Source organism: Vipera berus (assembly GCF_964194415.1).
Source record: "Vipera berus genome assembly, chromosome: Z".
Lineage (NCBI taxonomy): Eukaryota > Metazoa > Chordata > Lepidosauria > Squamata > Viperidae > Vipera > Vipera berus.
In genome coordinates, this window is record NC_138205.1 from 50,706,129 (window position 1) to 50,719,938 (window position 13,810).

The following is a 13,810-nucleotide window of genomic DNA, read 5'->3' on the forward strand; positions in this document are numbered from 1 at the left end:
AGGCAGTAGATTCCAAAGGGCTGGCGTGCCCACAGAGAATGCTCTCCCCCTGGGAGCTGCCAGCCGGCAATCCCTGACTGACGGCACCCTGAGGAGGCCTTCTCCCGTAAGTAATCCAAACCCATGCCATTTAGGGCTTTATAGGTCATCAGCAGCACCTTGAATCTCACCCGGAGGGCAACTGGAAGCCAATGCAGCTCACGGAGGCGAGGTGTTACATGGGAGTATCGGGAAACCCCCATCACAACTCGCGTGGCCGCATTCTGCACCAGTTGAAGCCTCCGAGTGGTCCTCAAGGGCAGCCCCATGTAGAGAGCATTGCAGTAGTCCAATCGGGAGGTCACGAGCACATGGGTGACTGTACGCAGGGCATCCTGGTCCAGATAGGGCCGCAACTGGCGCACCAGGCGAACCTGGGCAAAAGCCCCCCTAGCCACAGCTCCTACATGGTCTTCTAAACTGAGCTGTGAGTCAAGGAGGATACCCAAGTTGCGAGCCCTATCAGCATGTAAACAAAAAAAGTGTAGAAACTTTATTTTGTCATGCAGAAAAATTGTTGTCCACTGAGGAGGAATATGAAGCGTCATCGGGACCAGGAGGTATTTAAACTATTGCCAACTTTGATCATGTGTGGCTTCTTGATTGTGTTAAAAGACGTCCACCAGTCTTTGCAAATGCTTTAAAATAAAATTTTCTTTCAGTGACCTCCAAGTCTCTTTTTGAGTTTAATTTTTATCCCAGACAACTTGAGGATATCCAAATGGTCCCTGGTAAACCAAATAGTGCCATGTCCATCGGAAAGGCATGCCCTGTTGATTTTAACAGTTCTGGAAGAATGATGCTGCTCGCCCCAAGACACTAAATAGTGAGGGCCCAAGACACTAACTAGTGAGATCACTGAAAGAGAACTAAAAAGGGGGAGGATCCAAGAAGGCGGCCAATACCGGGTAACTTCGTGCATAGATTCAGGTAAGGAACTGTGGAAACCTGGGCAGTGGGGGATGGGTAGACTGGTGTGAGTCTGAGACCTGAAAGAGAGCGAATGAGATGAACCTAGGACCAATAGGGTCTGGTAAAGCTCGAAGCGAGAGTGGAGTCTCGATTTGCATTTCCATAACTCCACAAGGAGATTGGCCGGGGACAGAAGAGATGACTTGGTGAAGTGCAAGCTGGTCTCTATAGGTTTGTGAGTATTTGAGCACCAGACGGTAACCCATCAAGGGCAATCGACATTCCAGAAAGAGCAGAAAAGACTTAGAGGGGAAGCTGGGGAAAGAACTTAATATTTTTATTCCTCCAGGGAGTCCCCTTGGTAAAGTCTTGGCTGGATGGAAGTCTCTACCTCTATCACAGAATGGTAAAGGATTTAGATAAACATTTAATGACTCAATATTGTTATTTTGTGTAGAAACAAAACAAATAGATGAAGGGCCACAGGGGCCATAGTTAGGGAGTTTCAACTATTTTATTTGTCAGTCTCTGTATAACTACATGTTAACTAAAAAGGATAAGGAACCTAAGGAGATTAATTAATTAATAATTATTATTAATCATCTGGGTGCCAGATAAATGGCCTCCAGACATTATGTGTTCTTAAGTAAACATAAAGAAGTAAAAACTGAACCAGAACTAATTGAGGAAATAGTGGAAGAATCAAGGAGACGTTTTCTTCCCCCACCATATAATCCCCAGGCTCATCAACTGCCAATGGGGGACAACAGGGGAAATGAGTATGAAAGACTCAGGAAAGAAATAGAGCAATGTAAAAGGGATTTGGCTAATCTCCCCTTTGCAAATTATGAAATAGACAGAAAGAGGGAAAAGACAGAAGAAATTAGAGGAGGAGTGCACTTTGCTCCCCTACGAGAAGTGGCCAGTGGATTCAATGCACACAATATGCCTATCATCAGTTATATGCAGGATCCCTTAAAAAGTTCATAAGAATGTCTTAACGAGATTTTAAAAGTTTAGTGGAAGACCCTGTGGAAGTGGCTGAACAATTGGATAATTTATTGGGCCCTAACATTTATACTTGGGATGAACTCAATTCCATTCTTACCACTCTCTTTAATGGAGAGGAGAGTTGATCTGAACAGCTGCTGTAAAAGTATGGAATAGAGACAATCCTATTAATAAAATTGGAGACCAAAAATACCTGATAGTGAGACCTAATTGGGATAACAATGTGCCTGTGGTTAGGCAAAATATGGAAGACATGAAAGCAATAATGGTTAGGGGGATTAAGGAAGCTATACCTAGATCGCAAAACATCTCTAAAGCCTTTATAATAAGTCAGAGAAAAGACTCCATCCTCCCTTTTTGAAAAGGTTAAAGGGTGCAATGAGAAAATACTCTGGTATGAATCTTGAAGACAAAACCACACAGGCTTTGCTGAAATTAAATTTTGTAGCTAAAGTCTGGCCAGACATACAGAGAAAGTTACAGAAGCTTGAGGGCTGGTCAGAAAAATCTCTTGAAGATCTTTTAAACGAAGCTCAGAAAGTATACTTAAGGAGGGATGAGGAGAAAGATGAACGAAAAGGAAAAATGATGGTAGCAACTATGAGGGAAGTAGTAAAGCAAGAGAAGAAAATAGAAAGACCATTGTTGAAACAGAGGGAAGTAGGGCATTGGCAACCAGAAAGAAGATGGCTGCCCTCCAATGAAAGGAAGAAAGAAAGTGTACTGATTGATGGAGGGGGATGAAAATGATTAGAGAGGTCAGAGGCATTTGATTTGGGGATTCTGCCAAGAGCCCTTGATAAATTTATTAGTAGGACCAGTGTTTTTTTGTAAAAAAAAAAAAAAAAGATGCCGGAACTCGGTTCTGGGCATTCTATGACAAAAAAAGCCCTGAGTAGGACCCAATAAGGAGGAAATCATATTTTTAATTGATACTGAAGCTTCACGGACCACTGTTAATACTCTCCCTAAAGGGATAAAAATTACAGGAAAAAGTATGAAGATATCTGGAGTAAAAGGAGAAAGTTTTGAAGTAAGAAAAATACAAAATACTGAAATTAGTTTGAAAAATGGAAAAACCGTATGCCTCGAGAAGTTATTCATACCTAAGGCTGGAATAAATCTATTAGGGAAGGATGCCCTCCGTGCTTTTAATCTGACCGTTCAATTTGAGCAAAAGGTAGAATCACCATTTTTTTTATTTTTATTTTATTTTAATCCCATTTATATCCCGCCCTTCTCCGAAGACTCAGGGCGGCTTACAATTTAAAGCACAAATCAATGTGCTTAGCAATAGCCTTCATTCTATGTATATGCCTGCTTATTAGGGCTTTCGCCCCCCCCCCCAAGCAGCATTATTACAAAGTCAGCTTATTGCCCCCAACAATCTGGGTCCTCATTTTACCTACCTCAGAAGGATGGAAGGCTGAGTCAACCTTGAGCCTGGTGGGACTCGAACCTAAATTATGGTATTAACTGAGGAGGATGAAAAATTGATAAACCATATAGTCTGGGTCCAAGAAAGCAATAGAGGGGGATTAAAAACCTCTCCCTTAAAAATACAATTGAAAGAGGCCCATGAACCAGTGAAACAAAGGCAATATAATATTTCACTAGAGGCGAAAAGGGGATTTCAACCTGTAATTGATGATTTAATAAAAGATGGCCTACGTAAACCAACTATGTCTCCATTCAATATCCCAATTCTACCAGTAAGAAATCCAGATGGCAAATGGAGAATGGTTTAAGATTTATGCCTCTTGAATGGAAATAATGGTGGCTAGACATCCTGTAATCCCAAATCCTTATACTTTATTGGGACAGATTCCACCTGATCACTCCTGGTTTAGTGTAATACAGTAGACCTGAAGGATGCATTTTGGGCCTCTCCTCTACATGGATTTGAAGGGAATATAATTTTTGATAAAAATTCTTTAATTAAGACTTAGTTAAATATCACATAGCCTTAGTTTCCAAAAAGGTGGGAAAACTTGTAGTCAGGCAGAAAACATGTTGTCAGGTTAGGCAGTCAGAAAGAATGTGACCAAAGTGGGCCTACCAACTGGGTCCATGAAGGAAGGATATGTCGTGTCATCGGGACCAGGATGTATTTAAACCATTGCCAACTTTGATCATGTGTGGCTTCTTGATTTAGAAGTCCACCAGCCTTTGCAAATGCTTTAAAATAAAAATTTTCTTTCAGTGACCTCCAAGACTCTTTTTGATTTTAATTTTTATCCCAGAAAATATGGTTCCAGCTCCCATGTGCAGCTGCCTATATGAAGTCACCCCCTCTGCACAGACACAAATTGAAAGCAGAGTTGACTCCTTTGCCTATCTGACCCTGGAGGCAAAGCTACTTAGTAGGATACCTTGGGTTTTTTAACTGCTTACATTCTAAGTTTACTTACACACATTTTTAAAATTAGCAAAATTTCAGCAAAGGAAAATAGAACAGGAATTTAAAGAGCAACAAGGTAACTCAAAATGAAAAAAGCAAACAACTAATATTAAGGGAGGTTTCAAAGGAAACTGATGATAATCACAAATCAACCTCAGATTTTCATAATAAAAGAAGTTTTAACGTGCAGTTACACCTAATCCTAAACTCTCCAATTCTGAAGTGAAATTCATGTAGTGCCAAATTTCTTACAGCAAACTGTAGGAGCAAGGCCTCCTGCCTTGGGCACGGGGTTGCACTAGAAGACCTCCAAGGTACTTTCCCATCCTGTATGACTGCTTTGCTTCCTTCCCTCTGTTGCCAGCCAAATGGCCTTTAGCTGTGCTAGACTTCAACTCCCATAATCCCATCCTCATGGCTAGAAAAAGCTAGACTTTTATTCAACCGAATGGAGTCTCATCTCTGCCACTAACAAATAGACAGATTACATGTGCTGAATTGACATAACTGTTAGCTAGATTTTTGATTACCATTATTTTTGCACCTCCAGTCACAGAGGTATATAATGAAGATTAATTTAAAATGTGCATCAACAGATTGTCACAGGGTGATTTTCTTCTTTGGACAAGAAGTAAAGCTGGGAAAATCATTCTAACTAGTCTTACAAATCTTTCAGGTAAATATTTCCATAATAAAACACTTACAATACTGAAAAAATACATGTTTCCTTCCCTCTATGACTGCTGCAGACATAGAAAGGCTGAAACGTTCTGCTTTTGGTCAGCTGGAACATATATGCCCCCTGGACATGGATGGGTTGCTAGGACACTGTAACTGGACGCTATAGATCTCAACAGATAACATGTAGCAAGTGTACTTTATTGATCTTATAAAGAAAATAACATAAAGGTAAACTATATGGTAAATTGTAGTCTATTTCCACAATAAAATAGCTAAAGGAAAATATAATATTAAATGTGCTAAATACAGAGAATCCAAGTTCAGCTAAATACATTGCCTTTACCTGATACATCAATCTCTTCAATAAAGTAGGTTTTTAGCTGAATAGTCTGGTTTATAAACTTAGCAGCTGCTCACAATCTGTATGTCCTCCTATACCCAGGAGGAAATAGGTCAATCTGTGATTTAGGTCTACTGTATTCCTTCAAGTAAATATTTTAAATTTCTAACCCTAAAAGGGACCTACGGTTAACAATAAAAAACCTATGAGTAATATCTTCAATTGCTGGGGCACTACATACAAGTAATCCTTGACATGATAATTCATTTAATCACCTTTCAAAGTTACAATGGCATTAAAAAAGGGGACTTACAACTCATGCTCAAAGTTACAGCAGCTGCAGTGCCTCTGCAGTCACTTAATCAAAATTCAGGTGCATGGTAACCTGCACTTATAACTGAAGGTACCTTGCAACCCTACCATTACCTGTCTCCCCACCTCCTCATCTATGCTGTTTTGGCCATCCTATATATACAACAGCACACAGCAACAGCAGTGCCAGGCCTGGGGTTGAAGTGGAAGGTTTCAGCAGTCTCAGTCAATTTACCTGAAAAATGCTGCCTCAAACCCAGCACCATGGCCAGCCACCTGTGCACAAAGCCATAGTTAACCCCACTGCTCTGTTCTCCTCAGACCTGCTACATTCAGCTAACCTTCACCCTTTTTCTCCTGTGCTGATAAGGAGGAGCTGGCCTATCCCTGCTGTATGTGAGGCAGCGGCCATGGCTGCTCCAGACCTTCTTCTACATGTGAGACAGATGCTGGCTGCATTAGGCCCTCTTCCCAAGGATGCTTGCACCATTCTCCAAATCAAGAGATGGAAGTAGCCATATTTGGCCATGGAATCCAACAACTCAAATCTTGTTGCAGAATAGGGTTGTTTTTTAAAGAAATTGTATCAATTGACAAGTATTTTTGGTTTGGAAAGTGTTTTTGTTCTTAGCCAACCAATTGAAAGTTCTATTTTTGTCAATAATTCTTTGTCAGTTTGGGTATTGATACCTAAGATCCTCTATTTAAAAATTTCCTTTGCCTGGGCGGCAATTGACAGTAAATATTGGGTGTAACCTATGCTGTAAAATAACTTTGATAAATTGCTTATCCAGGAGGTGTGCTGAGCCACACTTAATCAGTTCAACTGAACACATTTTGGGTAGCCTACCAAGGGCAAAGACAGAAAGCATGCTTGCTGATTTTTGAAGAGGGGAAAAAAAGCTTTCACATTTTTCATGCTTGCTTTTTCACATTCAATTTTCATGTAACTAACTTTTTAATCAGGATTTGCAAACTTTCCACCATTAGTCACCTCTGCATCAGGGACTTTAGCCAACTGGAAAGGATAAGTTTTCATACAAGAATCTTTGGAACAGTTCTGTATAACCCAATCTTTGAGCCACAAAATGCAGCTCGTGGGTCTCCTTCTTTTGGCTTTGACCCTGCGCCTAAATGTGTATGTGTAAATGTACATGTATATGTACATGTATATGTATATGTACACGTATATGTATATGTACACGCAGGGCTTTTTTTCTCATAGAACGCTCAGAACGGAGTTCCGGCACCTTTTTTGGATGGAACCTTGTAGTGTAGGCAAGGCGGGTTGTATGACATGTGTGAGTTCCAGCACCTTTTTCTTTTACAAAAAAAGCACTGTGTACACGTATATGTATATGTACACGTATATGTATATGTACACGTATATGTACATGTATATGTACATGTATATGTATATGTATATTTAGGAAAATAATGTCTTTACCTTTCTACAGCCATGGTCCTCCTCTTTCCCCTGACTTACTCGACCCCGTTTCTTACAGACAGAAGGCAATGTCTGATTGCAAGGACTGTCATTCCATCTCCCTTCCTGGATGGAAGCACAGAAATTTCAACTTTGTAAAACCACTTTCACAGCTGGGCTCAGTTTCTAAATATTCTAAACATTAATATTGTATCTTGCCAGTTTCCTGTGTCAATTATATATTTACCAATTTAAACAGTTTTGCAAAGCCTTTATGCAAATTTCTAATCTAATATGTACTTAATCTTCATGATATCTTTTGCCTTTTTACATGAGACTATCAATTTCTACTTTTTGTACAAAAAGGCCTTTTGCAATGCTGACCTGTTTAGCACATGCCTGGGCATATTTCTGCAATCTTCGTTTCAGAAATCAGTTTTTAAAACAAGTAAACCAACTTCCCTTCTACATACAACCTCCCAAATATCATAAACCAAAATGCTTCCAATCTAAAGGAACACTGCAGGCAATATATATAGGGCAATTTTAAATGTTTTAAAAGAGTTATTTAATCCTATTATACAGCTATTGGCAAAATCTTAAATGGCTTCAAAAAGTAAATATTTCAAGTTTATCAATATATCTGGATGACTAACTATAAAAGACAAATTGGAATGGATTCCTACAAAGCTTTGCCTGCTTTAGTTATCTCTGAAGAAAATAAATAGGTCTTAGATTACATAATTGTTTTGGCCAAAGTTGGATAAGTCATTTCCAAATTTCTTTGCAATCAAATCTGTTTTAAGAAAAAAAAAGAGAATTTAAAGTGCAGATCCCTTAAGATTCCAAAACCACAAGTCATTAATGAGGAGTACATAGTATTATTTTGTCTTTTTGATACATGTGGTATGGAGTCCTCTTTATCTTAAAATTATATATTTCTCTCATGATAGAAAGATTTCCAAAATTTTACTCATACCGGTCCCCAGATAGTCACACAATCCTCCAGGCTATCTCGGAAATTATTGGGCTCAAAAGGATGCCAGAATGTAAATTGCACTGGTGTGCCATCTGACCACTCAAAATTCATCTGCAGCCGGAGATCATTCAGACCAATCCAAAGTTCTTCAACATCTGGCACATCAGGGAAGAAGAAAAGAGAGTGTATATAGTCCTCTTCTGTGTAAGTGTTAGTAATACACTTCTTTGTATTCGCTACATCACTCAGTGCACAAGAGGTATGCCTACTTCTGTCTTTCTAATTTACTTGCCCTCTCTAATATATAAAAATTTAACAGAATGCTGCTAAATTCATGAAAACTTCCATGAAAACAAGGAGTTTAGAATTTGGATATAGCACCCAGAAAAGTTGTGACTTCCTCTGCTGTGATTTATCTTCACTTTATTCCCAAACCTACTGTAGCTCATTTTCATCACTGCCTTCATCCTCTCTACTCCATATTTTCTTCAGGAAAATTTTCCATAAACAATCAACATAAAAATTCAGTACCATAAAAAAAAATCAACTTACGATTTTTAGAAAAACCTATTTAATCCTTGAAGGGGAATAGCATAACTGGCCCAAAGATCAGCAATCAGCTAAATGAAGTGTGGTAGTAATCATTTTGATTGTCAAAATGACAATTCAAGGCTGCATCCTAGCCAATCAACATTTTTGATTGAACCAAGACTTGTTGGGAACAAGAAGATATATTTCCTTTTAGTTTAATACAGTATTCTGTCAGTCAAACTTGGTTCTTCTTAAAATCTGGTCAAATCTGGTTATTATTTGGAGATGTAACCATGAGGAAATATCAGAGGTAGGGTAGCCTAGAAATCTTAAAAACATGGAAGGCAATAGCAAACAATTTCCAAACCGTTACAAAGAAAATTATATCTATGAAGTCACTGAAATCCGACTTGCAGATATCACCATTTAAAAGCCACTAGCCACAGAGCAAGCTAATTGGATAAGCATCTATGTCTCACATCTTACTTTCTGTAAACACTATCATAAAAATTCTCTACTCATTTTGTAATATGATTGCGCGCGCGCACACACACACACACACACACAGAGAGAGAGAGAGAGAGAGAGAGAGAGAGAGAGAGAGAGAGAGAGAGAGAGAGAAAGTGAGTTTTTGGTAAAGTACACGGGCATTAATGTTTTACTAAAGACATGCATACTCTATGTGATCACCAATCTTCTAGTCCTCCTGGTTTTTTTCTTTGACCAGAGCCACCATGGCAGTCATTTTATACATAAGATTACCCACTGCATAGCTGCTGTTTGAGAGTTCTTGGGATACTAATTCAAAATTCTGAGTATACCTCAATCTATAAGGGTCCAGAGGGCATGATTAAATCAATTATCCTTTACCTTGCTTGATTTGCTTGGTGACAAACTCCAGTTCAGAGAGGGTATGGATGCTCACCAGATCCCCTTCACTGCGCAAGCAGGTCTTTTTGGCATCTATCCAACTTTTCTTTTCACTTATCAAACGATAGCAGTTAGATTGGAATGGCTGCCAGCTGGGATCACAATCAATCTTCACTTCAGATTCTATTGGGATTATAGTACATAAATTTAGAGAATCAGAGAGCTGTGGGATATAACTGTGAGACTACAGCCAAAATCTACAACCCAGAAAACAGAGTTGTGTAAACCTAGCACAGAACTTTACTTCCTGCCATATAAAACAGCCTACTAATTCCTTAGTCACAGATATTAATAAATGGATTCAAACTAAAATCCATAGTTTTTCATAATTATTTTCAAACAGAATGCAAGCATTTATTCCCTTCTTATTCCTTACATTGGTGCTCTAAGTGCCTGGCTTTCAGCCTCTGAAGCTCTTTTCACTTTGTACTTCCTTCTAACCCATTCAATATATCCCTCTCCTCATACCCTCAAAATTATAATAAAATATTAAAATCAGATAACAAATAAAAGCCTGGTGCAAAAATACATCTTACAGATTTTCTAAACATTGAGAGAGTAGGGAAATATAATCCAGAACCTGGGAACAACACAAGGTCCTTTTTATGTATCAGAAAGTGAGCTTTCCTACTGATTAAAAGAAATGGATAAATTTATCATGAAAAAGACAGAACCTATCCACACAACCCCTTGCCCCAACTCCAGAATTACCTACTATTAGATTACGTCCTTACAATCATCTTGGTGCTAGCTTGCTGCTGAGCAAGGCTTAAGCTGTATCAAAGCTATCCAGCAAGAAAGTGGCACTTTTCATAGAAAAACAAAAGATCTCCTACATGAGTAGTGCCCCATGTTGCAGAGATCAGTCACCTTCATAAGATTGGCAGCTGGCTGGGCTCCTAATGGCTCTTTGCAAAATCAACCCTCTGTTTAGGCTGCCAGAAAGAATATAACCATGCACAGCAAGTTTTTTCCCCCTCAGCTCAGGAGAGCATCAACCTCATAGAAAACTTGCCTAAAATCTATAGGTAAGCTTGATATAACTTTCCCATTTATGGTTTACACCAGACATGTCAAACTCGTGACGTCACATAACATTGCGCAATGTATCGGGACAGATTTGCCATTGCCGGCAATGGGGTAAGTGAAGCTTGTGGATGACGCCTCCGGCCCGCGGGCCGGCAGTTTGACACCCCTGGTTTACACATGAATTACTATAAAACAACAGATGGAAGATGGTAGTGACTGGCAATTACTGGAACTACAGAGTGAATACACCTAGAAGAAGCTGCAGCTGCAATTGCAATGCCTGTCCAGTACTCTGCCTCAAAAACAAAACTTAATTTCAGGAAACCATAGCAATTGTCTTAGAATCATAACTCTGGAAAGGAATGTAAGAGGTCATGCAATCCAATCTGTATTCAGGGCCCAATTTAGTATCTTTGACTATCTAGCCTCTCTTTCAAGACCAGTGTGAAAAATCAAGCCTCAGGACAGGAAAGAATCTGGCAGCAAATAAAAGCTGAGAAGAATCTTGTGAAAAGAGCTGGGAACTCGGCACTGTTATTTCTTCACAGGCTGGCAAGAGCTGATTTTGTATGCAGAACAGGTTTGCAAAAGGCGCTTTGCCTGGGTGTGATGCCAGGGTACTTTCATAGTAAATGGTGATTGTGGATTTGTTGTTCACTTTTTCTCTCCTCCTGTAACAGAAGGAGGTATCTGCCAGTCTTGCTAGGATGACAGGAATGGTATTGGCATTTTGCTAAGGCACAGTAAGAGAAATTTGCAGCTGCTACCTGCAAATCCAGTGAGAATTAAGGTGCATTCAACAAACCTACTCATTTAATTGGAATGTAAATCTATCTAAAAAGAGGTTAATCCCTCAGATCACTTCTTTATTTACTCATAGCATCTCCATGTCCTCTGGACTTATTTTCAATTTGTTCCTTTTGGTAAGATCATTTTTTGAACTTAGATAGCATCCAAGAGTACATATGCTTCCACTGAATTGGACAAGTAAGGAGCAATTAAACTGGATATACTGAAAATATCCCACTCCAAAAGGATCACTAGGCAATCTCTTTCAAGCTAGAGAGGAATATCTTTTTCTGGCAAGGTGACACTGACCACCTCTCTTAAATATGGAACTGGTCCCATACTGGCCAATTTATTCAGGTAGGAAGGCTGGGAATATAGCTTATGGAGTCATGTAATCCTGTCACACAAAAAGCCTATGGTAACCCAATACATTTCCTCATTTACCATACAATTTCTCTAGCAACAAGGCCCTGTGTAATTTTCTGCAAAAATCCACAGAAATTTCATATTTTGCAGTACTGTTATTGTTTGTTTATGTTTAAACTAAAATATTCAAGTTGTTTGGGTTCTTCTGTGTTTTCCAAATTACGCACCTGTGAAGTATGTATCAGAAGTAGCATTTGGTTTCTTCTTACAGATATATGGCAAAGCAATGCTGCAATCCCGGTTCTGCCATCCTCCCGAGGACTCTGTCCGTATCACCCCACAATTTTCTTCATTGGGATTATCAGGTTGGTCTATAAGAGAAGAGGATACCCTATGTCTGCAACAACCAATCTTCAAACAAAAAAAAAGCATAACCCAACAATGTTATTTAAGTATTAAGGATCTACTCTTGGATCGACTCTGAATTTCAACGATTGAAAAGACATTCTTTTTGGATTTTGTTATCAGAGATGAAAAAAATACACTGTGCTGATGAAGATTAGGCTGCATATATGGGAAGTTAAAGAAATTTTTGTCCAATGCTGCAAAATAACTGGATAAATCAATCACAGAAAAGTAAAGATCTCTATATTCTCAAAAATATCATCATCATTTTAAAATGTAATACTAAGTTTTAAGACTAGCTACCCTTATTTCTTGCAATGTATGGCAGTGAAAGTTGGACCATAAGAAAGGCCGAGCGCCAAAGAATTGAGGCCTTTGAACTATGGTGCTGGAGAAGACTTCTGCAAGTCCCTTGGACTGCGAGGCGATCCAACCGGTCAGTCCTAGAGGAGATCAACCCTGACTGCTCTTTAGAAGGCCAGATCCTGAAGCTAAAACTCAAATACTTTGGCCACCTAATGAGAAGGAAGGACTCACTGGAGAAGAGCCTAATGCTGGGAAAGATTGAGGGCAATAGAAGAAGGGGACGACAGAGAATGAGGTGGCTGGATGGAGTCACTGAAGCAGTAGGTGTAAGCTTAAATGGACTCCAGAAGATGGTAGAGGACAGGAAGGCCTGGAGGAACATTGTCTATAGGGTTGCGATGGGTTGGACACGACTTCGTAGCTAACAACAACAAACGCTTATTTCAAATAGTTTCATTCTCTGCAAAGGATGGATTTAAAAAAATGGATTACTATTATCATGTTACTTTAAACTGTACATTAAAGCCAAGCATTACATCTGCAGAGAAAAAGGCCTGGGTATGTTTGATCCAATGTTTGCTAAGGCTATCATATTTGGGCTGTAAAAATTCAAGTATGTTCCCTTCACTACCATCTAGGGACTACTACTAAATTGCTGTATCCCCAGATACGGTGGCCCTCTTTTGACTTAAGGACATAGACTTCTATTATGCAAATTCTGAAAAGAAGTGGAAAATGGGTTTGTATTATCTCAAAGAATGTTTTATATTTTGCCTGGCTCTTTTACACACACACACACACACACACACACACACACAGAATATATATGTAATAGAAATCTATAGTTAGTAAGCAAGATCCACTTATACGCTAATCATACAAAATATGTATTATTTTTATTTGTGTAATATCATTCAGCTTTCAGTCTCTGGGTCCAGCTTACCATTTTCCCAATTGAGGAACTTCAAGGGGGAATTGTCAGACCACTGCCAGCCCCCATTGAGGTCCAAATCATTAAGTCCAATCCAGAGTGTGGAACCATATCCTGTCAGCAGTCCTGGTATCGTCAGAGAAAGATAGAAAGTCACAGAATCAGATCTTTTACTGTAAGTCATCCTAAGCCATAACGGCACCTAACAATGTTCTTTTCTACACATTCTTGTTAAACCATGGTAATAGTCAATTACCCATTACACACCAAGCACAAACTAGTCTTCTCTAAATCTCTTCTTAGCCATCCATTTGCACTGAACAGCTTTCTTTTACAATGTTCATATTGCATATTCAAATATTTTATATATACGTAGGTATATAATGATACTTTCTCTGTATTGATATTCATTCTATCAAAAT

At 39.1% G+C, this 13,810-nt stretch overlaps 1 protein-coding gene across 1 annotated transcript in view; it reads right to left on the reverse strand.

Moving 5' to 3' along the window:
* The window catches only part of MRC2 (mannose receptor C-type 2), a 124,590-nt gene that overhangs the window by 78,391 nt on the left and 32,389 nt on the right, over positions 1-13,810 (reverse strand). The window contains exons 5-9 of the mRNA XM_081345399.1: positions 13,401-13,514; positions 11,974-12,117; positions 9,503-9,685; positions 8,102-8,256; positions 7,144-7,248 (exon numbers count right to left, since the gene is read on the reverse strand). Of these exons, the coding sequence (XP_081201525.1) occupies positions 7,144-7,248; positions 8,102-8,256; positions 9,503-9,685; positions 11,974-12,117; positions 13,401-13,514 (701 nt within the window). The remainder of the gene's footprint in view (positions 1-7,143; positions 7,249-8,101; positions 8,257-9,502; positions 9,686-11,973; positions 12,118-13,400; positions 13,515-13,810) is intronic.